This window comes from Aspergillus alliaceus, assembly GCF_009176365.1.
Source record: "Aspergillus alliaceus strain CBS 536.65 unplaced genomic scaffold BDW43scaffold_6, whole genome shotgun sequence".
NCBI lineage: Eukaryota > Fungi > Ascomycota > Eurotiomycetes > Eurotiales > Aspergillaceae > Aspergillus > Aspergillus alliaceus.
The window spans coordinates 394,138-417,281 of NW_022474689.1; the positions used below are offsets into that span (position 1 = coordinate 394,138).

The window sequence follows — 23,144 nt, forward strand, 5'->3', positions numbered from 1 at the left end:
CAGCACAGTCTAGGGGACATAGCACCAGGAGAATGTACAGCGCATTTACATAGAATTTATTCTCTCCTCTACCGCTAGCCTGTCGCATCTCCCTGCCCTTCCAGATCTAGTCCATACGTGGCCTGGCCTAGTTATGTAGTATATTTGCTTCTTAGGTCCTGGTCATAAATGGTCAGGTTAACCAGCCCACACCGTATACACCCGTCGTTCAAAAGCGGAGATTCACAGATTAGGTAGATCAGCAGAGATTCTGGCGTGATAGTTAAATATAATATTTTATCATACTTAGTATGGTATAATGTACCTATGAAGAGTACGCGATAACTCTGCTTGATAGCAAATACTTGCCTTCTTTTTCACGCTAAAATTACGCGGCTTCCCGGATTACCCGAATTAGAAATAGGGCAAACTCTCCACTCAAACGTGACTCCACGTGCACCATATAGCTTGTGGTGGCCATTGATGGCAAGTATGGAAGTTCGATGCGAAGCGAGGGCGATATTTCCTGCTGCCATGCGGGATATGCGGGATTTGACAAGTTCGATTTTCTTTTATTGGGGGGATGACGACACTTTACAAGTTGGTTTGACTATAAAGTTCAAAGTGTATATATGTGCAAGGGCTGCGTGTGGTTATAGATACTATTAGCTAAGTGGAGCTCATCATAGAGGCGAAGCTCTCTGGTGGACATATAAAGGTTCGATAAATCGTGATATACACAAGTGCAGGCCGACTTCTTAATTGCAAACAGCTTAGAAGGGCATTATCCAAACGGTTCTATCTCAAATGAAGGATGGAAGAAATGGAACCCCTTTCATCATTGCGCGCCAGCCTATCAGGTGATGATCAGGGGCGAGGTCACGTTGCTTCCAAAACTGTTCAACCAGCCGTCGTATATATGTGATGTTGTCGATTTTGCGTTGTTGTTCCATTCTGCTTATGACGGTCAAGACAGTCGTTCTCTGGCATTCATCTTGGCAGCTGGCCACTGCGATCAGAAAGACTGGCCAGGGTGATGTGCAATGCGACATCTCAGTGAGCAGGTCTATGGCGCTTTCCACTAAAGCATGCAGGTCCCATGAAAATTTGCGGCGCGAAAAGAATTCGGTATGGAGGTAAATCATAGCCCCGAGACGATATAGCTCCGCTGTCTGCTGAACCAAAGTTGAATCCATATCGCATGGTTGAGGATATGAGATTGTTTGATGCATAGTCTGTAATTGGTGGAAGAGGGGCTGCAGCATATTGTGGTCGAAGCTGGTATTTGTTGACCGGAGGTAAGTATAATGATTGATTGTGGAGATTATATCAGCTAGTTCGAGAGAGCAGCCTAATAAACCCACAATCTTCAGCCCGTCAGCCAACGGTGTTTCCTTTCTACAAATCGAGAATGCGAAAAGCACGTACTGAAGTGCGGTCTCTGTGATATACCCGTGGACTCAGAATAGAGCTTCCACTTTTGGGGAGATCACATTGCAATGTCGGATTGCTGAAGGCAGCAAGAACCTCATGGTAATATATCCAGGTCATGAGGAATGAAACTATTTTGGACTCTGCAGAACTGACGCGACATATCGACAATTCCCCAGCTATAGACTTCGCACCAGCTAGGTGTAACTGCCAGTTCCCATCAGAGGAGTCAAACACCTTGCAGAGAGACTCATCAGCTCTAAAATGTCGACCTACACTAGCAATTCTAGCAGCTCTCTTACTTCATATACGCATAACATCATACACGCAGCGATCTGAATCAAGCGACTAGGTGAGTCCGAAACTTCGAATGATCGAGAGAGAAGACCGATTGCCGCGGTTTTGTGCGCCAGCGCTTGCTTTGAGTGCCCCAGATAAAATGCTGAAAGAGCCAGGATACCGTGCCAAAGGGCCTTGGCTGGGATCCGGACAGGGTAACTTAAGATCATTGGAAGAAGTACATGGCGAAAGCCATTTGTTTCATTATCCAAGGTAGTGATCATCCGCGAAAGCACGGCCTCGTCTGCAAGTAGTGTGGATTAGCGTCTTTCTAAAGCTTCAACCAATTCAAGTGAACTTCTACAGTGTGACAGAAAAAGCAGATCAGACTCCTCCGCCGAGAGCCCCAATCGGCGAATCTGCAATTGCGGCGACGGTAGTGTTGCGGGTAAATTATAGAAAGCAGCAAGTTCGGCGGCAGATGTATGCAAGAAATGGTAGTGAGTGGCCTGTGGCGAGCGTCCTATTAAAGACAGATGTGGCGCATTCCATTTCAACCTGCACCCATAACCCTGGCATGTTCGCCCAGCACGACGGCAATTGTTACATGACGGATGGTTCCTATCACAGCCTTGTTTCCGCCCTGGATTTATTTTAAGGTTAGGGATCAAATCCCGCGAGTATGGTAGTGGCACGCACCTTTACAGGTCCAACAGGCCTTGGTCGCATACCCCATTGCTACCTGAGTCCAAATGTGACGGTACCAGAAACGTGTGTTAAAGCCCCTTTAGTGCTCTCTTTTCAGAACGAGCAACATGAAATTTTTGGTTTTGTCTAATATATGGACATCCGATCTAGCATGGATGTGCTGGATGTGTGCTTGATCGAGCATGTAGACTGGTTGGGGATTTGTGACTCAAACTAAGACGGGTAAAGGAAACACTTACCTTTCCGGACTTAGGGGTGTCTTAACTCCCCCACAAAAGCCTGGGCAGAGGTCTAAAAGTAACAGTGGGTCCTTAGGCAAAGCTGCAATATCTTCCCATACGGAAGATAAGAACACCCACTCTGCAATAGCTAGATTTGTCATTGTTGTGCTGGCAGGACTACTAATAGCTCCGTGTTTAATTAAGTATTATATATAGAACTTCTCTTCTAGGAAGTACGTCGTTGCGCCGCCGACTGATATCGCCAAACTGACATTCCCGAAGGGATGTGCTGTACTGGCTTGCGCGAGTTCAGCAGGTTTCCCAAGCACAATGCCGTGATAAAGATTGTAGAAAGGCATTTCTGGTTGAGGAGTACTCGGAATAATGACAAATATCGGGATCATTCTAGCCCGGGAGCTCATTGGTAAGTACATACACTGCGCAACTATTTGGGTTCGTCGCCGATGCGTGAAGTTCCTAAGCAAACCCCGCAGACTCGGCCGAGATGCGAAACTAACTGTAGTGGCCATAATTAAGGACTCAACGGTGTATTCCTGTAGATTGGTGATTGGCATTTTCGGGTTATCATCAACGTTAAGAGTAATATTCGAGAAACGTTAGGTAACGAACATAACTAAGCAACGGTGTTCTGTTCTACGCCCTATGCCACTGTGGAGTTCCTGAGAAGCTTAGACTGGACGGGATTTGAACATAGTGGTATCCTCTATCAGATCCACAAAAAGTAGAATGTAACATTTCGGAACGTTTCACCCGAAAGACATGAATAACATGATCATCTTCGGTGAAAGTCCCCGAGTAGCGTAGGCTCCCTCGATCTGAACATCGTCCAGTTGACTAGCCCAGGGCATATAAAGTCCCATCCATCTTCATGGTTTTAGACAAATCTACTATCAGTATAAATCTATGACAAAATGAACAACATGAGTGTGACTTACAAAATCTTCCGTGGCACACCTGAGGGTAGAATCTTTGCTGAAACTACTCAGGCCCTGGGACACAACCAGGTTTTCATCGAAACGCTCCTATCTGGCCTCTGCGGAACTGATCAACATCATCTCAGGTCTGGCCAGGTTCTTGGACACGAAGGTGTTGGTATTGTGAAGTCTCTCGGCCCTGAAAGTCACCACTGTTAGAGTGGGAGACCGCGTGGGTTTTGCATATATCCATGCGATTTGTGCAAGATGTGATCACTGCACCACCGGTAATGACGCCGGAGCCCTGTATCTCTATCCTCAAACTTCTAACCCACACCACAGGAAGGGACCAATACTGCCGAAGCAGGAAAACCTATGGCTTCCATCACTTTGATAACGGTTGTTTCAGACATGGCGCCGTTTGGGATGCGAATTGTGTTTATCCAATTCCAGATGAACTGGATTCTGTCTCTGCTGCGCCACTTATGTGCGCCGGTGCCACGGTGTGGAGTGTCCTAACTAGATTTAGGATTTGTCCCAATGACCGGGTTGGTGTCATGGGTAAAGGTGGTCTTGGACATTTAGCCATCAAACTTGCTGCTGCAATGGGCTGTGAAGTCGTTACACTTTCTGGTTCTGAATCTAAGAGACAAGAGGCTATCGAGTTCGGCGCCTCTGAATATCACGTATTTAGTTCTGGAAGCCCACCTTCCAAGGATTTCAAACCACTGAAGCATCTGTTACTATGCGGAAATGTGGATGTTGATTATTCTTCGTAAGTTATCATGGCCTTGCTGCGTTGGTATTAATCGGATCAAGCTAATGAGCCAACAAGTCTACTTCCTCTGATAGATTCCTGCGGCAGTGTCTACCCCTTGACCGCCACCTTTGAGCCGTCTGGCATTCCTACGTTGCAGTTCGCTTTCAAGGGTATCCGGATTCAGGGCTCGCATGTAGCATCTCGTGATGATATTCGAAGTCTTCTAGAATTTGCAGTCCAGAAGAAGATTGTTCCAAATGTGATCACATTTCCCTTGACTATTGACGGGATTGAGGGAGCGATGCAGACTCTGCGAGATGGCAACATGAGATATAGGGGGGTGCTTGTTCGGAAGGGTCTAGAAGTGTAACTATATTGGTGAAAAGAAATATATCAGTTGGAAGCTAGGAAGGGTCCTATCTTGATCAAGAGCTGTGCCACAGACACATTACACATCACTGAAACCTAGTTATACAATTTTCTTTGCGTTTTGTTTCTTGGTTTTCTTGGTTTTTTGTTTCTTGGTACTCGTTTGACATCGTCTGACCATACTGTCTATCATTCGCTCCTGGCTGGAGCAGGTAAAAAGACCGCGTATGTATTCTTGTCTTATTAGGCTCATTTCAGCCCTATTCTTTGAAACCCTGAGCAAGCAACTTGGAAGTTACTGGATCTTACCGGGATCCTTATGCTGCGGGGTAATAGAGTATATTCATAACGTAATCGTTCCTATCGATTTCCGATCTTTATATGATTGACAATCGGCTTCTTCCCGTTGATTGATGCCGGGCACGTGCCAGGCACTAACCCCGCCTGAAGTTTGCGTGATGCAACGATCCAATCAGCGGTCTCCCTAGCCCTAGAAGCAGATCGCCTTCCTAATTGGGCCCTCGCGGATGATCCCCCCTCACGGCCAGTCAGCGGACATTCATTTCCAACGTGCAGAAGTTCGCTCCCGAAGTTACATTGAGATGGTCGCTTGCGTAGCAGAATCAATGAAGTCCCGAGGATCATACAGATACCCTTGGGGCAGGCCAATTCCGAGTGCCTGTCCCCACCGTTAGAACTTTAGATTGCTTATATGCAAGGTTCTGTCTTCGTGCATATAAGAAGGAGCCCGACTCATTCCCCTTTCTTCTCTTCTTCTTTCTCTCTCTCTCTGACGTGTTCTGCGAGGGTTACTTGTTTCTATAAAGTCTACTGTCCCTCTTTCAGCGAGCGTCATGTTCACCAGATGGTCCGTCGTGTCCCTGCTTGGGGGTTTGTCCCTCGCTGCAGCTCAGACATCATCAGAGAAATACCCTTCCTTAGAGGATATTCTGGCTGCTCAGGCCACTGTTCTCCCCCATACTCCTGTGTCCAATGTCCAGGGCCTCGCATTCAATCGTTTTGTGAATATTTGGCTAGAAAACACTGTATGACCTTTCTTCCTGGCAATTTGAAACATGTGCCCTACAGGAGTCCTCACTGACTCGAAATGACGACAGGACTATGATGCTGCTGCAAATGACCCCCATATTTCCAAGCTTGCCGAAAAGGGCGTTGTCCTCAGCAACTACTGGGCAGTCACACATCCATCGGAGCCGAACTACTGCGCTTCCGCCGGAGGTGACACCTTCGGTATGGACAACGATAAGTTCAATCAAGTTCCCGCCAATATCTCCACCATCGCGGATATCTTCGACGTGAAGAATATCGCGTGGGGCGAGTACCAAGAACACATGCCCTATCCCGGCTACCAAGGAAATAACTTTTCCAATCAGGAGACTCGTGCGAACGACTACGTGCGGAAGCATAACCCCTTAGTATTTTACAACTCCGTAACCAAGGATGCCACCCGCCTGCGCCAAATCAAGAACTTCACAACTTTCTATGATGACCTGAAGAACCAGCGTCTACCCCAGTACAGCTTTGTCACCCCGAACATGACCAACGATGCACATGACACCGACATCACCTTTGCTGGAGCTTGGACCTGGCGTTTCCTCTCGGAGCTTCTGGAAGATGAGTACTTCACTAAGGACACTCTCATCATGTTGACCTTCGACGAGAATGATACCTATGAGATTGGCAACCATATTTATAGCGTCATTGTTGGAGGTGCTGTGCCAGAGAATCTTCGGGGCAAGAAGGATGACACTTTCTACACCCACTACTCCATAATTGCGTCCCTTTCCGCCAATTGGGGTCTCCCCTCTCTGGGTCGCTGGGATTGCGGAGCCAACCTGCTCAGCTTTTTGGCAGAAAAGACCGGGTACGTAAATTGGGAAGTTGAGACCGGCGATCTACTACTTAATGAGACTCATCCTGGTCCGCTTTCTTCTGGGCACTACAACACTTTCACGCCAGAGTGGCCTGCTCCATTGACAGAGGGCAGCTGCTCCGCCGGTCATGGCATCTTGCCCATTGTCCAGCAAACTTGGAAGGATATCGATGCAACATTCAACTACAACAGCCCAATTCCGTATGACTCTGTTAGTGGGAACAATGTTGGCATCAAGTATAGCCGGAAGTTGGTATGTCATGGTGTCCTACGCTTACTACTAGGTCTAAAACTTTACTTTTCCAGAATCATCTACTAATGTCGTGCTTACCTATAGAAGAACGGAGATATTCAGACTGGCATAACTGAGTAGATACCTTAGTTTGGGGAACCCGATTCATCCAGTCGTTTGGAGACAAGGGGGTATATCGGATTCGCTACGTACCTAACGGCAAAACTATCGTTATTGCCGTTCGGATACTCTTGTGTAAAGCTAGTCTTTGGTCCTATCATGTATGGTTGGGCAACCCTCGTATATATGTGCCCTTGATTACTCACTTATATTTTCTATTGGTATAGCGGTGACTTGCACTGAAGACATATCGAAAGGCAAATGTCGCATGAAAAGCTAGATGATAGGGTATATACTCTAGTAAAACCATCAGTTCAATCCAGGGATTGAAAGCACTGCTGTAACCAATGCCTGTAGGGACCAGAAACCAGAATGACTGTGCGCTCGGAATTGTTACGAACACTCGAAGCTTTGACCTAGGTGCATACATATCTGCCGGACCTTGTCCAGCATCACTAGCATACAAGGCCCAGCTCGATACATTCCATGTAATCGTAGATCATGGTCAAATGAAGCCAGACATCGATGAGGCCGTTCCTAAAGTAGCGCAAAAATTTGATGTGTACCTGGTATGCGTAATAGGACTTCAACCCAAACTGCCCTGATCCTTGCATTTATGGAATAGGAGAAGCAGCAACACCACTTTTGGATTTGCCGCCTGACTCGGCCCAAATGCATCTTCTTACTGCCAGGTGGAAGTCAGTCTAAAGAATGGTGCCCCTGAATTAGCGAGCGAACCAATCCCCGACATTGAAGATGTGATGTAAAGACCTCACCAGCTGCACCTACGCCTTTTAAGCAACATAGAAGTACCCATTCGGTTTTCGTCGACTGGTCCTTAACTCTGGCAGTCATGGCCAAACGGTCATCTGACAGCAAAAGACCTAGTAATGGAAAGACCAGGACCAAGTCGGGCTGCCGCACCTGCAGGTCTAACCGCTCATTCATTTCATTGTCTGTGGGTGTCTTCTTAGCTAACCTTGCCCAGGATGCGCCGTGTGAAATGCGACGAGACGCGCCTCTCATGCCAGCGATGTGTATTTACGGGTCGCTCGTGTGAGGGGTATGAGGTGTGGGGAGGTGGGAGCAGTGTATACGATCATCCGCTTGCAACCATGCAACGTGCTTACACGTTATGCCACCGTGCCATTCAATCATATGTCCGAATCTGAAAAGGGTCATCTTGAGTGGTTCAAAGACCGGACAGCAGTGAATCTTAAGAGGGTATTCAGTTCCACATTCTGGGATGCCCTGGTACGGCAGGCTGGCTTCAGGAGCCAGCAGTCTTGCACGCTATTCTAGAGCCCAGTTTGGTACATAAGAATGGCATATTAGCCATCCATAATTCGACAGAGACGAACCCCCCCCCCTTACACCCACATGATCAGTTTACGCTACAACAGTATAATAAATCAATCCGCCATCCCCAGCCTTATCTTGCTACCAAAACACGGGAGGCGTTTCATATCACGCTCATTACCTGCATGGTATTCATCTGTCTGGAGGCTCTGCGGGGTCGCGATATAGTAGGCAACGCCCATCTTCGGAATGGATTGAAACTCCTCGAAGAGCTTTTGCATAGGTCTTCCACAAAAGAGAGCAATGCCATCATACGGAGGGCAGATACTGATATATTGGACAATGACCTAGCTGAGGCCATTGCCAGACTGAATTTGCACTCTGCACTCGGCAGACCTTGGGTACAGCTTGGGGCAGTCCTCTATTATCATTCCAGATCCCAAAAAGCAGCTTCTTCCCTTCGTGCTCCAATCTATCAAACATGCTAGATAACATCTTGAGTATCTATTTTGCAAGATTCATTATCTCCAACAACGGTGCCAGCAGGTACAGGTTTCCACAAACTCGACCACCCGCCGGTATTACTCGATCGCCACCAGCGTCTCCAGGCAAATCTTACAATATGGCTGAGAACTTACAAAGCATCTCATATCCACTTAAACGGCACAATGGATGATAGAGACGTACCTGCTGACCAACTGTGACATGTATACCACATCATTGCGACAATCGTGGCATCCACTTGTCTTCCCAGGCGAATCAATGTTTGGCTCGCATACACAAGTCTTTTCATCTGTGATCGCTCGGCTGATTGACATACTTGTCCTCGCCTCACCGGCTATGACAGCCAGTCAAACACCCAATTACCCCATGGGAAATTCCAGCTTTATTGTCGGAATGGGATTGATTCCCCCACTCTACTACACAGCCCTCAAGTGTCGGGCGCCGCGAATCCGACGGCAGGCTGCCAAATTATCGATTTCCGCAGCGCACAGAGAAGGCCTTTTGGAAGGAAGCCTAGCCGCTCACATTGCATTAGAAGTTATAAAGATTGAGGAAGGAGGCTTTTATCGAGACAAATGCATGTCCGGAGACTTTCCAACATTTGGAGTTCCTTAAGAACGAGAATTAGATCTGCCGGTATTGCCAGAGTCTATGAGGGTATCTAAAGTCAGTGCGACGTTCCCAGTTGAGTCTAGGAAAACCGCTGTTACCTTGTTCACGAAGAACAGGTGACACGACCTGGGAGGTTCTCCAGAAACCTATCCATTGGAAATAAAATTTGAGGTCCCTTGAACGATCCCGATAGTCAAATCAAATTTCGTCAATGGGAACTTGACAACTTGAGTTGCGCAATGCGCAGCTTCGGTGGCTTACTATGATAGACGACTTGGCCTAACTGTACAGGTCCGGTCCGAGCCCGTTCTTCATCTAAATTTATATTCCTCAATCGACCGGCAATATAAACTGTCGTCGTCCATATCGTTTGGTAACCTACGCTGATGCCGAGGAATAGAAAAGGTAAGAGGGCTAAGCAAAACACGGATCCAGCCTGCAGTGCCAGTTTTGCATGTAAAGGCGTTTGGCACGCCGGAGTCCTCCTTCTCGAGGCTGAACCACCATTCTTTCACGGACTTACCAACCCTGTATGGTATACGCCCCCATCGCCAATCATCTGATATTATTATATAGTCTTTACAATGGGGAGGGCGTTCCTGCGTATAGTCTCTCGGAATGTCGTCACAATCCCGTTCAGCTGTTACCGCCGCTTCAAGTTTCATAGTCTCTATGGCTATACGAGCCAAAAGACTCGAATCCCATGGCCCTTCCCGATGGCCACAGGAACGGAGTACCCCAATTGCGCGCCAACGAACACTGTAGTCACGACATCTCTGTGCCACGAAGTATAGGGGAGGAATAACGCCGGTGTCCATACTGATGCTTGGGAGATCTGAGTTCTCGCTCGGAATTTTTTCCGCAAGAGACAGGATGGTCAGGAACTTCGGGGTGTAGTCGTTCAACTGCGGATCATTGCAAGACAGGTGATTAAAGGGCATTTCCATTCTTAAGCTCAAGCTAATCTGAATTAACTCAAGTAAACCAAGCCCTCTTCGGTCCTTGGGTTTGAGCGAGAAGTATGCCTCTCGGCGAAAGGCCTTGAGCGCCTGAGAGTATTGCTTTAGCAGTGAAATGATGTGTAACTGTCTTGATTGCAGTACTGCGTGATAGTTTGATTCAATATCCTCATCTGAGAAATTTAGAGCAAGCCCATCCAACCCCACAACAGCGCTCATCATGGGTTCCAAATGGTGACGCGCTTCTTGTACACTATGCAGCTGCAGCTGAGGGGTGGGGCCCAACGAACAGCATTCCAGCTCACTATCCCAACCGAGTGTTGGGCCTGGGGCCCCGAAGTAGGAGGCTTGAACTTCAAGGTGGGCGAATGCCATGAGCAAACATTTCTCTATAGGCGGATGCAAGCGGTCCTTCGCCTGTGCCTTCACCTCGCTCAAAATCTGTACACCGTGTTGAAGATGCTTGAATGCGTTATCATACTCTCCTAATATAAACTCCAGTGTGAGAAAAAGCAAGCAGCAAACAAGAACCACTTCCGTTATCACAGGGTCCTGAGAAGTACAACGGCTTCTCAGAAGTGCGAATGACCGCCCTAACTGTTCCAATGCGAAGTGTTGCCAATCGCTATGGCTACCGGCCGTCACCGGTAGGTTTTTGTCCATCTCCACGTTCTGGTGCACTGCACTTAGAGCTACTAGCGCATGGAAGACAGCTGGCTCTATACTACTAACCGGGAGGACAAAAGTTTGCCATACCAGTGAGTCAAAGAATCTAAGAAGGGTAGGAACTGTATAATATTGATAGTAGGAGAAGCATCGTCGCTCGTCCGAGGTCATAGCTGTGTGAGACACACTAGCCACGGGTGGATATAAATGTACACCACGGATGGCTTTGCGTGTCAAAGGCAGCCGGCGCTCATACCCTGGACAAGACCGGCCAGTGGAGGTACAGTTTGTACATGCGCCTGCAGATTCATCACACCTTACATGGCGAAGACTGTGTGAAAATAAGAAGCTCAGTTTGGTGAACATCCGGATAGGTTAGTAATGAAGAGTCTTACCGACAGGTTCGACATCCTGTCCTGGACCGTGGACTGTAAATTCTCTTCCGATTGTGTTCTTTCAAGGGTTGTATGTTTCTTGCCAGCCCGCTCATTGCTTGTAGGATTAAATGTGCAACGTAGTACAATCCAGGAATAAATTTCGAAAGGGGGAAAGAAAGGAAGAACCCTGCGGAGTCTCGAGTTCGGTAGCTTCTTACTTCACGTGACATAGTACATAGTATTGATTCTCCTCGTTATAAGTTTATTGAAAGGTCGCCGATCGCTAGCGCGTGAGGAACTTGGCAAGGAGTAAATATCCCCTTTGCATATAATTCGGTTCAAAGATCCAAAGATCTGACCTGTATCTCAAAGTCCACTGCTCGATGGATCATCTCCTCCATTCGGCAAATTCTTCGTTCATCATAAAATACATCGATTCCTCCATGTTGACCTGATCAGTGCTACCATTTGGGAACATCTTCCTGCGGGACCTTCCTCAAACTGGGTTCCTTAATCATGTTGTAGGTGTGTAGCACTAAGTCGCTTTGGATACTAATCGTTTCTAGGCTCGTTGAAGAGATGACCATCGTATCAGCTTACTATGTCATTGCAGAGTCTTATACACGTCAGCTTCTATAAAGAGCTGTGACTTTTACGTGCCAATACTTCGGCTTAGCAGCTGAGCCCCGGCCAATCCCTGTGAGAGAGTTATGTTCGAACACCGTCCACTTACTATCGCAGTCTAGAATCCAAATATCTCCTTGAAACACCGTACCAGGGGTGCGATGTCAAGGTTTTCAACCCTTATATCACTATGACAGTTACGCACAGTATGAAGTCAATCATTCAATATAAGATTGATTCCAATTAGCCGTCAGTTATGATGGTCCTCAATTACAGAACTATTTCCGTAGGAAACGAAATCCACGCATTCCAGTGGCACGAACCCCGATCCTCTACCGCAACGTTACCATTACTTCCTGTCATCTGTCTCACTGTATCCCTGACACGGCTTAGGCAATATGCATCCAGGTTCGATTTATGGCTTATCCTGGTGTTCCAACGCAATCAAATTAATGAATGACTAGGTGTAAAGGAGGCCACCACATATGGCTTTTTCCTTCTCTCCTCTGGGACCTTTCTTCATTAACATCCCCGTCCATGCAAGTAAGGTTGCTGTGGAGGTACGAGGCTTTATCCCAGATTCTATTCAAGAGCCTGCTTCACGATGGCCTACGTCGATTTAGGAAGATCAGTTGTACGACAGCAAATCACAAGAGAAACTCGCCCATCCGAAATGAGGAGACTACCCCGATAAATGCCAGCAGTACTGAAGTCTTGGAAGATATACCCCCCAGTGGAGGGTACGGTTGGGTCTGCGCATTTTGCGTTATTTTGGTGAACGTACACACCTGGGGCATCAGCAGCACCTGGGGAGTAATCCTGGACTATTTCCTGTCCAATTCAACCTTCCCCAATGGGACACATCTGAATTATGCGTTTATGGGCGGCCTATCCATCGCCACCAGTTTGTTCCTTGGCCTTGTTGTGATGAAAACGTACAAGACGATTGGAACCACGACCACACTGCTATTAAGCACGTTGCTAAACTCTGGAGTGCCTTTTGCTGCCTCGTAGCCCAATGGTAGTGTGTCGCTTCCCTATCCCATTCTCAGTCCTCCTCAACTTCTGCCATCCCATCATCCAGTCACATGGCCACCAAAACCCGTGAATACCTAGTGACAAAATTTGGCACCTTCACTTCACACAAGTTGTCGTAAATGGGTTTGGCTTGGGTTTCGTATACCTTACCGCTATGTCGGTTCTACTTCAGCGGTTCTCCAGCAGACGGAGCTTTGCCGTCGGTTTAGCTGCTACCGGCTCGGGCATCGGTGGCCTTGCATACAACCCGGGTGTAGGTCACATTATTCAGACGTTGGGGTTTAGGGAAACGTACCGGATGTTATCATATTGCAATCTGGTCGCAGATTTAGTATCTGCACTCCTTCTGAAAGATCGTAAACAAAGTCAGTCTCGGAGAGTTCCACGCACGTTCGATTACCGTAGCATCAGTCAAATCGATAGTCTCCTCTTAGGCTTTTGGGGCGTCACCACCGAGATTGGGTACATAACGTACGATACTTGCTTCCTAACTATGCCTCACCCATCGGCCTTACTCCACAACGGGACTCGCTCCGTCGCAGGCGCCTCTCTCAGCCTGGGTTTAATTATAGGACGACCAATTGTTGGCTATCCTAGTGGTTCTTTTGGTCGTATAACGAACCCTATGCTGATGACCGGCCTTTGCGGCGTGATTTGCTTTGCGTTTTAGATCCCTGTTAAGACATACGCCCTGTTACTCGCTTTTGCTATCTTAGTCGGAACTGTCTATGGAACTTTCTGGGGACCAATGACGCCCAGTGATGATGGAGGTGGTCGGTCTCAGTCGTCTACCATCCACATTTGCGCTAATCTGCCTTACGCTCGTCATTCCAACCACCATTGCCGAGCCCATAGCTCTTAATCTAGTCGCTCACTCGGGTATTTAAGTGCTCAAGTTTATGTGGGAAGCATCATTCCGGGGGCGCTTAGTCTCTGGGTCCTACGGGTGTGGAAGCTTTATGATATCGAGAAGACATCGAAGGAAGTCTGCAATAACATGTCTGCGTTTCCGAGCTATTTTGCATGGATTAGGCCTCGGAAGTTGTTCTTGACTGGTTGCGAATAGATACTAATATCATACATGCATTGCTAAAATTGGCTGTAGAACATTATGTGGGTGTGAAAGATAAAAAGGATCGTGGTCGTATTTCTATATTTGAACACAGAAGAGAGTCCTATCTAGAACCATGAATGAAATGAAATGTTCTTGTTTATCTATCTTATCGGTATTTTTCCCCACACATCAATAGATCCGGTGACCGTGAGCCAATCGCAAGGACCCCACTGACTCCACTCGGTCTTATCCTGGCCACATAAAGTTGTATTCCATTTCATCTCCCTCTCCCCCAGACCCAGACCGTGACTCCTCCTATCCGAGTCCCGACGCTAACGCGCTCATCGCATTGCTACAATCATCATGCCACCCAATAAACGGATACGAACTGAGCCGATTGTTCGAGTGAGGACCGGCTGTTACACCTGCAGACGGCGAAAGAAAAAGTGCGATGAAGTTCGGCCATCGTGTGGGGGATGTGTGCGGAACAAGCTCAGTTGCGAGTGGCCGGCTAATATACCCGCCAGTTCCACAAGGTCAGATGGCTTCAATGCGAGAGTTCAACAAGCTACACAAGACCAACCGGACAGCCCATCCACCATACAAACGCATCGCGAATCGTCTGGCTCACCCTGTTCACCGTCTGGGTCAGCCGTGTCCCCATCAGCGCTGTCGAACGGCTTCGACGCTGCAGAAGGCTTCTCACCCCCAGCTGATGAACAAGAACTCGTTCCAATGGGTTATTCCCATAATACTCCACGAAATTCTATCTCCGGGCCAGATCCGCCTACTTCAATGACGATTGGGAGCTTCATGCCCCGGAGCCTTTCCATGCTCCCCGGGTACAGCCATGAATCATTCCAGCTGCTAAGCCATTATCTCGCAACAACCGCCAACGTGATGGCTAATGGATCTACTCCCGTCAACCCTTTTCTAGTCCAAATTGTTCCTCTGGCATTCTCCAGTGATCTATTGCTCCAGCTGGTTCTAACGCAGAGCGCTGCGCATCGAGCGTTTCGGTGTCGAAACGACTCTGACGAGGTGGCTCAGACTCATTATACCAAAGCTTTGCAACTTTTCCGCAAGGGCGTCACTGAGTTTATTGATGGGAAAGAGTCCAACCCATTAATGCTCACAGTTGGGGCTCTTGTGATGTGTTTCACCGAGGTACTCTTTCTCAATTACGTAAATGGAATTAGGCTGCTTACACTTTAACAGACAGCCAAGGGAGACATGAACGGGACGATATTTGACCATCTATCAGCGGCAAACTCGTTATTGACCCGACTCCTCTCACTAAGCGATTCAGCAGTGCCGAAGGACCTTAAAGACTTTGTCATCGAATACTACGCCTACACTGCAGCCGTAAGCATGATCTCCATAGATGCGCGGGTCAGCCATCAGTTACTACTAAACTTCGACCTAGAACAGAAGGCTCGGCAGTTGCTAGAGTCAGAGTACGTGGGAAACCTCTGTGGCTGCTGGTTAGAGCTATTGCTCATGATACCGTGCATCTTCGACTTGGGTCGCCAGTGGATGATGGTCGATGGCCAATCGGCTATGCCAACTGCTGATGATATTGCCATGTTTGGGTCCTTGCAGGCCCAGATCATGCAATGGAATCCGTTCACATTCGTTACTCCTGAGGTCTTTTTGGCTGGTCGGGTCTTCCAACAAGCTATGCTTCTCTATCTTTACACCTCACTGGGTTCGTTTTCACGGGCAGAGAACGGGATGCACCAGGGTCTGATCAACACTGCCATAACGGAAGCGATGTCCTATCTGGACCAGCTATCTGCGACCGCCCGCATCAACTCCGGTCTCTGTTGGCCCATTGCTGTGGTCGGGTCCTGTCTGTTTGATGTAGACCAGCAGGAGCAGCTGCGACAGCGGTTGGCCGTCATGGTCAACACATTCGGTCTCGGCAACATGCAGCGAACCCTTCTATTACTAGAACATATGTGGCGAATGCCTCTTGAGGAGGCTGGACCTTGGAATATATGCCGGGCAATGCAGCAGCACCAGATCTGGATCTCGTTTGCATAATGGTTGATTAAACGTGGCTATATATGTACAGTACATCATCATTCATGAACTTTCGCCGAGTAGCAGCGCAACTCTGCTTCTGTCTATTGGGCCAAGTTCTTTGGTGCTTCAGTGGCAGAGCCCTCGGGAGTGACATAAGCCTTCGTGAGACCGCCATCGACGACGAAGTCCGCGGCGTTCACGAAACTACTCTCGTCGCTCGCCAGGAAGATGACAGCGTGGGCCTGCTCAATGGCTTCGCCGAAACGGCCAGTGGGGAAATGAACCTCCCGTCGGAATCGCTTCTCCTTATCATCGCCGAGCCAATCTTGCAACAGTGGTGTACTGGGAATTCGTCAGCTCCAGCTGCTCACCCAGCAGGAAAGGGAGGACTTACTTGAGAGGGGCTGGGCACAGCGAGTTGAAGCGGAAGCCCTCGCGGGCATGCACAATGGCCAGCTCTCTGGTCATTGCCAACACTGCACCCTTGCTCGCCGTGTACGCCAACTGCGGCGTAGCAGCTCCCACAAGTGCAACCATACTTGCCGTGTTAATCACACTGCCCTTCTTCTTACCGTGCTTGCGGAAGCTCTTCACTGCATGCTTACTTCCATACCACACCCCCTTCACATTGATGTTCATCGTCAGGTCCCAGATCGCCTCGGGCGTCTCCTCCGAGTCACCATCCTTGGGGTGCATGATCCCGGCGTTGTTGAACATCACGTCAATGCCGCCCCACGAATCCAAGTGTACCACAGCGGCCTCAACTTCGGATTCCTTGGACACGTCCACCACGCGGTACTCGACTTTGCCATCGCGCTCGGGAACAACCTGGTTCACTTTCGCAATGGCCTTCTCAAGACCCTGTTCACTGATATCGGTCATGAGGACGGAGGCGCCTTCGCGGAGCATAAGGATTGTGGTTTCGAGACCGATGCCTCTGTAAGACACCTCCTTAGTAATTATTTCTCGGCTGTACTTCGCAAGAAATTATAACCTACCCAGCGGCACCGGTAACGATGGCATTCTTTCCGGCTAATCTTCCGACCATTGTGTTTTATCTCAGATTCACGTTTATAGGTGATTAACTCAAGGTCAACAATTCAATGCGAACAATTGTGTAGTAGTGAATGAGAGCTATTGGAATAGGACGTACGATCCTCCCCCCCTTTTATAAGTAGACCCCGCATCGACACAATAAGAAGATAACACAGTGTGTATCGCGATACACGGTCCACACCGCGGTAAGAGCTTACCCACAATGGTCCACAATACAGACATCGCTCCATTGCCTCGGCAGCGATAAGACAGCGATAAGCGTGGGGCTATTTACTTACTGCTGCCCCTCGCGCGGTCCCGGAGCGCGATACTTACTCACTATACTACCCCCAAGCTCCCTCCCCGCCCTCCTTCACCTACCCATGAACCACAATCTCCCAACCCAACCCACCCCAAACTTCCACATCAGAATATCCAACAACAACACCCGCAGACCCCGACACACCAACGCACCCGATCCCCTAAACCGCTACCACTCCCAGAACCACAGCCCGGTAAACGTACCCGTAGAGATGGAGGTAGATTTGGATTATGGCGCGCGTAGGGGCTTTGTTAATCCATTCAAGCTTAGAAGTTGACAGTGAGGCTATAGTTTAGTATTTCGCGCGGATGGCGCTGTCTACTTTGTTTTTTTAATAAATAAGAAGAGCTGCACGATAGTAGTTACATATAAAGCATCCATCGTATTTCATTATAGACCATTCTACTCTTCAAACTCAGCCTACACTAAGCCTGCGCCTCCTTGATATGGAAGCTCTTCAATTTATAAAATCCATCAAAGGCTTGCGGCCCCAATGTACATCCCAGACCGGAGTTCTTCCATCCAATCCACGCCAGATCCTGTTGTAAAGTCAGTCAGTATAATTACCCTTCGGTCACAGGATACTACACGCCGAAGGGAAACATACCGGGCTCGGGTAGTCGCAGCGATTGATATAGACAGTTCCCGCATCGATCTTCTCGACCAGCGCTTCTCCAGCTTTGATATCCTTCGTCCAAACACTGGCCGTAAGCCCGTAGTCACTGTCGTTCATAAGAGCAATGGCCTCTTCATCAGACGAAACTTTCATAACAGGCATGACAGGACCGAAGGTTTCTTCGCGCATAGTAATCATGTCATGAGAGACGTTTGTTAGTAGCTTGGGAGCCATATAGTTGCCTTCGGCGGGTGTGGATGTAAATGTAGCATTCTGGGGGGTAGAGTCAACGGCGCCCTTGGATAGGGCGTCGTCGATGTGCGACTGGATGTTTGCAAGGGCCTGTTTGGAGATGACAGGGCCGGTTGTGGTTGACTTATTGGTTGGGTCGCCGAGTTTGTAACTGCTCGTCTTGTTAACTCTAGATATGACAAAGGTTGCCGGGGGGGGTGGTAGAGAAAACTAACGTGCTCAATTCCTTTTGCGCCTCGGAGATGAATGCATCGTAGATATCGGCGTGGACATACACACGCTCAATTGCGCAGCAACTCTGTCCTGAGTTGAAAATGGCTCCGTCAACGAGCTGTGCTGCGACGTAGGCTACATCTGCGTCCGGTCTGACATAGGCAGGGTCATTTCCTCCTAGCTCTAGATTTACTGGAACGACACGGCGAGCAGTCGCTTCGCGGAGGCGGATTCCTCCCGCTGTAGAACCGGTGAATGAGACCAGCTTAATCTGGGGGAGTCTGACGATCTCGTCGAGAACATCGAGCGAGCCAACATGAAGGAGTTGGAGGACGTTAGTGGGGAGTCCCGCTTCTTGGAAGTACGAGACGAGCCGCTCGCCGAGGAGGGGTGTTTGCGGAGAGGGGCGGAGAAGAACTGTGTTTCCGGCGAGGAGAGCAGGGAGAAGAGTGTTGACGGTGATCAGGTAGGGGTACTACAAATACAGTTGTTAGCTCGTGTCCAGTTTCTGGGTAGACCACAGAACGTGCTGCCTTACATTCCACGCAGTCGAGATTAAGGTCACACCAAGAGGCTCCTTCTTCAAGAATCGTCTGAATCCATCTTCAGCCTGTCCTGGCAGGTTCTTGAGGCTCTCGTCCGCAATACTTAGGAGGTAATCTGCGCGTTTGCGCATTGTGTCGATTTCCTTTGTACAGTAGGCAATTGGACGGCCCATCTGGGCCGTGAGCTCATTGGCGAGGGTCTCCTTGTTTGCGTTAACTATGTCTAACGCCTTAACAATGATTGCCTTGCGATCAGCAAGAGAGAGCTGTTTGTAGGACTGGAAGGCATTCTCAGATGCTTGGGCGATCGTTCGAGCTTCATCGAGGGAGGTCCCTGGGTGCTCAAAGATGACTTTGTTCGTGGAGGGAGAAAGAGTACGGATCTGGTTGCTCATTTTGGATGATGTATCTAGTATGTGTGGCCTGGAGAAGCGATAAGGTGAGTTTGCGGTGTTGAGAAAAAGGTTGTAGGGCCAAATATACCCAAGCTGTAGCTTATCGATAACTAGCGCGCTCCGATAACACACATGCAGGCGCGGTTATTATGTGGAGCGTGCTAATGCACCTAGCCTTAGATTCTACATATTGTACAATATGTTACCTTATTCTACAAAAAATTCCTCGTTCGGTTCATTATACCCAATTGTCCAAAATGCTCGTAGCTCTAACATTCAATGTATCAAGCTCATAATACTTTGTTAGATCCTATGGCCTTCTATGGCTGATCTCTATATACACATGCGTTCATAGTAGACTACTTGGAATATCTCAGGAAAGAATAAAATTGCAGATAACCTTCCCAATGGCCATGCCGTCATGCTGTCTCCCCGCTCTCGACAACCCATCCTTCGCTAGCTTATCATCAAAGATTCCTTGCCCATGTCGCATCTGGATCAACTCCGTCATCACAAACTCATCGTATTCAGGATGGCCTTGTAGAGTCAACAGACGCCGGGGGATGTATAGTCCTTGTACGTCGCATCGAGGGCTAGAGCCGAGATTGACGCATCCTTGGGGAACCTCGTACGCAATATCGCGGTGCATCTGGTGCAAAATCTATATCGGTCAGCCCTGGCCTATAAATCCCGTTAGATGACTTACCAGATCATCCCGAGAAAACAGCTGCTTTCCAGCATCACTCAAATGAAAGGATTCCACTGCTATCTCCCATCCCGCATCGTTGCGACCCACGCGAGCGCCGAGAGCACGCGCAACAATCTGGTGTCCGAAACATATTCCAACGATGGGCTTCCTTTGTTGCTCAAATATCCCCCGGACGTATTCCGTCAACTCATTTATCCATGGTATATCGGCATGCGCATCATGTTCTGTATTTGTTAAAACGATTCATCATTTTGGGCGATCCTAGACATACTACTTCCCGTCAACAACAATGCGTCGAATTCATCCGGTTTGGGATAGACGGATTCTTTCACCACGTCCCACTTTGTGATCTGTATCTCGGTCTCAACTACTCCAAGTTCTTTGAGACCTGGAGCTAGGAGACGGTCGAAGAAATCGCCGTAAGTCCCGTAACGAGCTTTGACGGGGTCGATGGGCGTGTCGCACTCCAGGACAGCAACTCGGAAAATGCGCGTCATGATGGTTCCAGTGTTGGCGATAGAAGCACAATTTAATTCGTAAGTCTCTCAAAAGAGGCGACATCTTCAGGAGTAATGGATATAGTAATGATAATAACCAGCATCACCAAAAGTTGCCTGTTGGAGAAAGTGGGGTATCGGTCTTATCGATAAGCGCGGTCTTTTTGCTTCCCCGCAGCGCGGTCCGCGGTCAACATTCCGCAAGCTCTCTGGACAGCTTGCTTTCTCCAACTCCAGCGCGGTTTGAGGTCATACCAATCTACCCCTCCTACCAGATGGTATCATGAGCGATGCAAGTGGATATCGGAGTAGAGTTAGTGCGATGTATTGCGCGATGGGAGCTAAGCAGCCGCGTCGGGACTCGGTTCGCAGTCTTCTCCGAATTTCTTTAAAGCTTTGCCTTAGCAATTCCCTTCTTCTTCACAATTGACATCTTTTGTACAAATAGACTATACAATCGAAATGGCTACAACTATCACTTTAGAGAACCTCTCGAGTGTCCTGGCAGATGACATCAAAGTCAAAGTAGCCGGTATTGACTGCGATGGCATCCTCCGGGGCAAGGTGATGGCCAAGGAGAAATTCCTGGGCATCGCGCAAAAGGGATTCGGATTCAGTTCTGCCGTGTTCGGCTGGGACATGCAGGATGTCCTCTATACTACCGATGCCAATATTGCCCCCAAGGACTCGGGTTATGTGGACTTTATCGCAATCCCAGATTTGAGCTCCTTCAGAAGGATCCCCTGGGAAGATAATATCCCGTTCTTTTTGGTACGATTCATTCAGAACGGCCAGACTGTTTCTGCAGATGGCCGGAATATGTTGAAGTCGATATGTGATAAGCTTGCGGCAGAGAACTGTCAGGCAATGGCGGGTGGTGAGTCTCCAGTCTATCCCCAAAATAATCAAGTCGCATCCTAATGAGATCAGTGGAATTGGAGTTCATGAACTTCCAGACCCCTTCACAAGACGGATACGGCGCCAATGGCTCCCAGATTCACGATATTGCTGCCTTCCTCGAAAAGAACACCCCTTCCTCTCTGCGCCCTATAACTGCAGGCAGCTTCTCTTACAGCGCCACGCGACCAGTAGCATTCAAGAAGTATTTCTATGATATTTTTAATACTTCCGCAGAAATAAATTGTGGAATTGAGGGGTGGCATACGGAGGGAGGGCCAGGTGTATATGAAGCAGTGAGTGGTCTTCCCAAGGTTGAGCAAGAATATACCACTCATTATACAGGCCCTCAAAGTATGCGATGTACGCGAAATGGCAGACAGAGTATCCTTGTTCAAGTACGTACGCCATTTTTGCTGCCCCACTACAGGCTAACAATAAAAGGCTTCTGGCAAAGTCCATAGGCGTCGAGCATGGCATCACACCCTGTTTCATGGCGAAGCCGATCCAAGGCCAACCAGGCAGCTCCGGTCACATCCACATCTCCCTTTGTGATCTTGAAGGCAAAAATCTTTTTGCGCGCGAAACTCCCGACGAAAATGCCCCCTGGTCTGATGCAGCTGGACTGTCGGACCTTGGCCGTCAATTCCTCGCTGGTATTCTAGAAGCTTTACCAGACATCATGCCCCTATTTGCACCAACCATCAATTCGTACAAGCGTCTAGTAGAGAACTTCTGGGCCCCCGTTAATGTTAGCTGGGGTCTAGAGGACCGGATGGCCTCGATCCGTATTATCACACCACCGGTATGCAAGCCTAGCGCGACGCGATTTGAGGTTCGCATTCCCGGCGCAGATTTGCATCCCCATTATGCTCTGAGTGTTATCCTCGCCGCTGGATGGCGCGGTGTGCAGAAGAAGCTCGAGATCAAGGTACCGCCTGTGTCGGCGATGAAGGTGAACAACACCCGTCCGACGCTGCTGCCGAACACTCTGGAAGAGGCTCTAAAGCGATTCAACGCGCCTAATAGCGTGGCGCGAGAAATTTTGGATGGGGAGTTTGTGGACTTCTTCACTGCAACCCGCGAGCATGAACTGCGGGTGTGGAGAGAGGCCGTGACTGATTGGTAAGTCGACAGCCCGACGCACGAGATGAATCGCGACTAACAGATAATAGGGAGTTCAAACGGTATATTGAGACGGTATAAACAGGAATTGGTTGGCAGAATAGATTGGATTAAGTCATGTATTGTAAATAGCAACGTATATCCCTAGAAATTTATGTTCTTATGTTATTTTACGATCTTAGGGTGTTCTCGAAGCCATGATCCATGTAACCACGTGGACATGCCACGAGCGAAGGTTACATTAGAAATTAAGGATTAAAGTAGTAGTAACTCAATTGCTGAACCAACTTCTCCCCACACCCGCACTGACTATAAGACATCCTTCTGTGCGGAGACCCTCCAATAAGAATATAATAACCCCTCATTTCCCCCCATAACATGGCTCTACTCTGACCCTTGTACAGTACGAAGTCCAATCCATAACAAACCCTAAGTCACACCCAGTTGAC

General features: G+C 48.5%; 9 protein-coding genes across 9 annotated transcripts; 5 read left to right on the top strand and 4 right to left on the bottom strand.

Annotated features, from left to right (window-relative positions):
- Window positions 1-1,215: 1,215 nt before the first annotated feature.
- BDW43DRAFT_202187 (Zn(II)2Cys6 transcription factor) lies at window positions 1,216-2,624 on the bottom strand. Its single transcript, XM_032039155.1, has 5 exons — window positions 2,389-2,624; window positions 2,054-2,332; window positions 1,713-1,993; window positions 1,408-1,647; window positions 1,216-1,330 (listed from the first exon to the last, which is right to left on the bottom strand). Exons 1-5 carry the CDS (start codon window positions 2,423-2,425, stop codon window positions 1,313-1,315), a joined length of 855 nt encoding a protein of 284 aa, XP_031904046.1. The 5' UTR covers window positions 2,426-2,624; the 3' UTR covers window positions 1,216-1,312.
- Window positions 2,625-3,463: 839 nt separating this feature from the next.
- On the top strand, window positions 3,464-5,182 carry BDW43DRAFT_264856 (uncharacterized protein). Its single transcript, XM_032040718.1, has 2 exons — window positions 3,464-4,328; window positions 4,389-5,182. Exons 1-2 carry the CDS (start codon window positions 3,805-3,807, stop codon window positions 4,681-4,683), a joined length of 819 nt encoding a protein of 272 aa, XP_031904047.1. The 5' UTR covers window positions 3,464-3,804; the 3' UTR covers window positions 4,684-5,182.
- A 64-nt stretch (window positions 5,183-5,246) lies between these two features.
- Window positions 5,247-7,273, top strand: BDW43DRAFT_264858 (putative acid phosphatase). Its single transcript, XM_032040719.1, has 3 exons — window positions 5,247-5,728; window positions 5,801-6,829; window positions 6,914-7,273. The coding sequence occupies exons 1-3, from the start codon at window positions 5,537-5,539 to the stop codon at window positions 6,947-6,949; spliced, it is 1,257 nt and encodes a 418-aa protein (XP_031904048.1). The 5' UTR covers window positions 5,247-5,536; the 3' UTR covers window positions 6,950-7,273.
- A 1,885-nt stretch (window positions 7,274-9,158) lies between these two features.
- BDW43DRAFT_322627 (Zn(II)2Cys6 transcription factor) lies at window positions 9,159-11,497 on the bottom strand (the record flags this gene model as incomplete). The annotated part of the gene is made up of 3 exons (XM_032049600.1): window positions 11,364-11,497; window positions 9,726-11,299; window positions 9,159-9,229 (listed from the first exon to the last, which is right to left on the bottom strand). The coding sequence occupies exons 1-3, from the start codon at window positions 11,456-11,458 to the stop codon at window positions 9,159-9,161; spliced, it is 1,740 nt and encodes a 579-aa protein (XP_031904049.1). The 5' UTR covers window positions 11,459-11,497.
- A 957-nt stretch (window positions 11,498-12,454) lies between these two features.
- BDW43DRAFT_297595 (major facilitator superfamily domain-containing protein) lies at window positions 12,455-14,073 on the top strand (the record flags this gene model as incomplete). Its single annotated transcript, XM_032044417.1, has 5 exons — window positions 12,455-12,512; window positions 12,613-12,979; window positions 13,086-13,656; window positions 13,690-13,831; window positions 13,904-14,073. The coding sequence occupies 5 exons, from the start codon at window positions 12,455-12,457 to the stop codon at window positions 14,071-14,073; spliced, it is 1,308 nt and encodes a 435-aa protein (XP_031904050.1).
- Window positions 14,074-14,365: 292 nt separating this feature from the next.
- BDW43DRAFT_202239 (Zn(II)2Cys6 transcription factor) lies at window positions 14,366-16,319 on the top strand. Its single transcript, XM_032039156.1, has 2 exons — window positions 14,366-15,228; window positions 15,280-16,319. Exons 1-2 carry the CDS (start codon window positions 14,425-14,427, stop codon window positions 16,105-16,107), a joined length of 1,632 nt encoding a protein of 543 aa, XP_031904051.1. The 5' UTR covers window positions 14,366-14,424; the 3' UTR covers window positions 16,108-16,319.
- BDW43DRAFT_202242 (oxidoreductase, short-chain dehydrogenase/reductase family) lies at window positions 15,903-17,207 on the bottom strand. The gene is made up of 3 exons (XM_032039157.1): window positions 17,088-17,207; window positions 16,484-17,026; window positions 15,903-16,431 (listed from the first exon to the last, which is right to left on the bottom strand). Exons 1-3 carry the CDS (start codon window positions 17,135-17,137, stop codon window positions 16,191-16,193), a joined length of 834 nt encoding a protein of 277 aa, XP_031904052.1. The 5' UTR covers window positions 17,138-17,207; the 3' UTR covers window positions 15,903-16,190.
- Window positions 17,208-17,853: 646 nt separating this feature from the next.
- Window positions 17,854-20,673, bottom strand: BDW43DRAFT_322629 (Aldehyde/histidinol dehydrogenase; the record flags this gene model as incomplete). Its single annotated transcript, XM_032049601.1, has 7 exons — window positions 17,854-17,985; window positions 18,054-18,465; window positions 18,530-19,002; window positions 19,066-19,455; window positions 19,868-20,128; window positions 20,174-20,400; window positions 20,448-20,673. The coding sequence occupies 7 exons, from the start codon at window positions 20,671-20,673 to the stop codon at window positions 17,872-17,874; spliced, it is 2,103 nt and encodes a 700-aa protein (XP_031904053.1). The 3' UTR covers window positions 17,854-17,871.
- Window positions 20,674-21,121: 448 nt separating this feature from the next.
- Window positions 21,122-22,852, top strand: BDW43DRAFT_264868 (glutamine synthetase family protein). The gene is made up of 5 exons (XM_032040720.1): window positions 21,122-21,550; window positions 21,604-21,866; window positions 21,916-21,968; window positions 22,015-22,695; window positions 22,746-22,852. The coding sequence occupies exons 1-5, from the start codon at window positions 21,136-21,138 to the stop codon at window positions 22,774-22,776; spliced, it is 1,443 nt and encodes a 480-aa protein (XP_031904054.1). The 5' UTR covers window positions 21,122-21,135; the 3' UTR covers window positions 22,777-22,852.
- The last annotated feature ends 292 nt before the right edge of the window (window positions 22,853-23,144 follow it).

Coding starts and splice junctions, on each gene's coding strand:
- BDW43DRAFT_202187 (XM_032039155.1), bottom strand. CDS start 2,425: ATGGGGTATGCGACCAAGGCCTGTTGGACCTGTAAAG. Junction 2,333..2,388: donor GGCCTGTTGGACCTGTAAAG/GTGCGTGCCACT, acceptor AAATAAATCCAG/GGCGGAAACAAGGCTGTGAT. Junction 1,994..2,053: donor TCTGCTTTTTCTGTCACACT/GTAGAAGTTCAC, acceptor CACTACTTGCAG/ACGAGGCCGTGCTTTCGCGG.
- BDW43DRAFT_264856 (XM_032040718.1), top strand. CDS start 3,805: ATGCGATTTGTGCAAGATGTGATCACTGCACCACCGGTAATGACGCCG. Junction 4,329..4,388: donor GTGGATGTTGATTATTCTTC/GTAAGTTATCAT, acceptor TGAGCCAACAAG/TCTACTTCCTCTGATAGATT.
- BDW43DRAFT_264858 (XM_032040719.1), top strand. CDS start 5,537: ATGTTCACCAGATGGTCCGTCGTGTCCCTGCTTGGGGGTTTGTCCCTC. Junction 5,729..5,800: donor ATATTTGGCTAGAAAACACT/GTATGACCTTTC, acceptor AAATGACGACAG/GACTATGATGCTGCTGCAAA. Junction 6,830..6,913: donor TCAAGTATAGCCGGAAGTTG/GTATGTCATGGT, acceptor GCTTACCTATAG/AAGAACGGAGATATTCAGAC.
- BDW43DRAFT_202239 (XM_032039156.1), top strand. CDS start 14,425: ATGCCACCCAATAAACGGATACGAACTGAGCCGATTGTTCGAGTGAGG. Junction 15,229..15,279: donor TTGTGATGTGTTTCACCGAG/GTACTCTTTCTC, acceptor ACACTTTAACAG/ACAGCCAAGGGAGACATGAA.
- BDW43DRAFT_202242 (XM_032039157.1), bottom strand. CDS start 17,137: ATGGTCGGAAGATTAGCCGGAAAGAATGCCATCGTTACCGGTGCCGCT. Junction 17,027..17,087: donor ATCGTTACCGGTGCCGCTGG/GTAGGTTATAAT, acceptor GGTGTCTTACAG/AGGCATCGGTCTCGAAACCA. Junction 16,432..16,483: donor CTGTGCCCAGCCCCTCTCAA/GTAAGTCCTCCC, acceptor ACGAATTCCCAG/TACACCACTGTTGCAAGATT.
- BDW43DRAFT_264868 (XM_032040720.1), top strand. CDS start 21,136: ATGGCTACAACTATCACTTTAGAGAACCTCTCGAGTGTCCTGGCAGAT. Junction 21,551..21,603: donor CTGTCAGGCAATGGCGGGTG/GTGAGTCTCCAG, acceptor TAATGAGATCAG/TGGAATTGGAGTTCATGAAC. Junction 22,696..22,745: donor AGAGAGGCCGTGACTGATTG/GTAAGTCGACAG, acceptor AACAGATAATAG/GGAGTTCAAACGGTATATTG.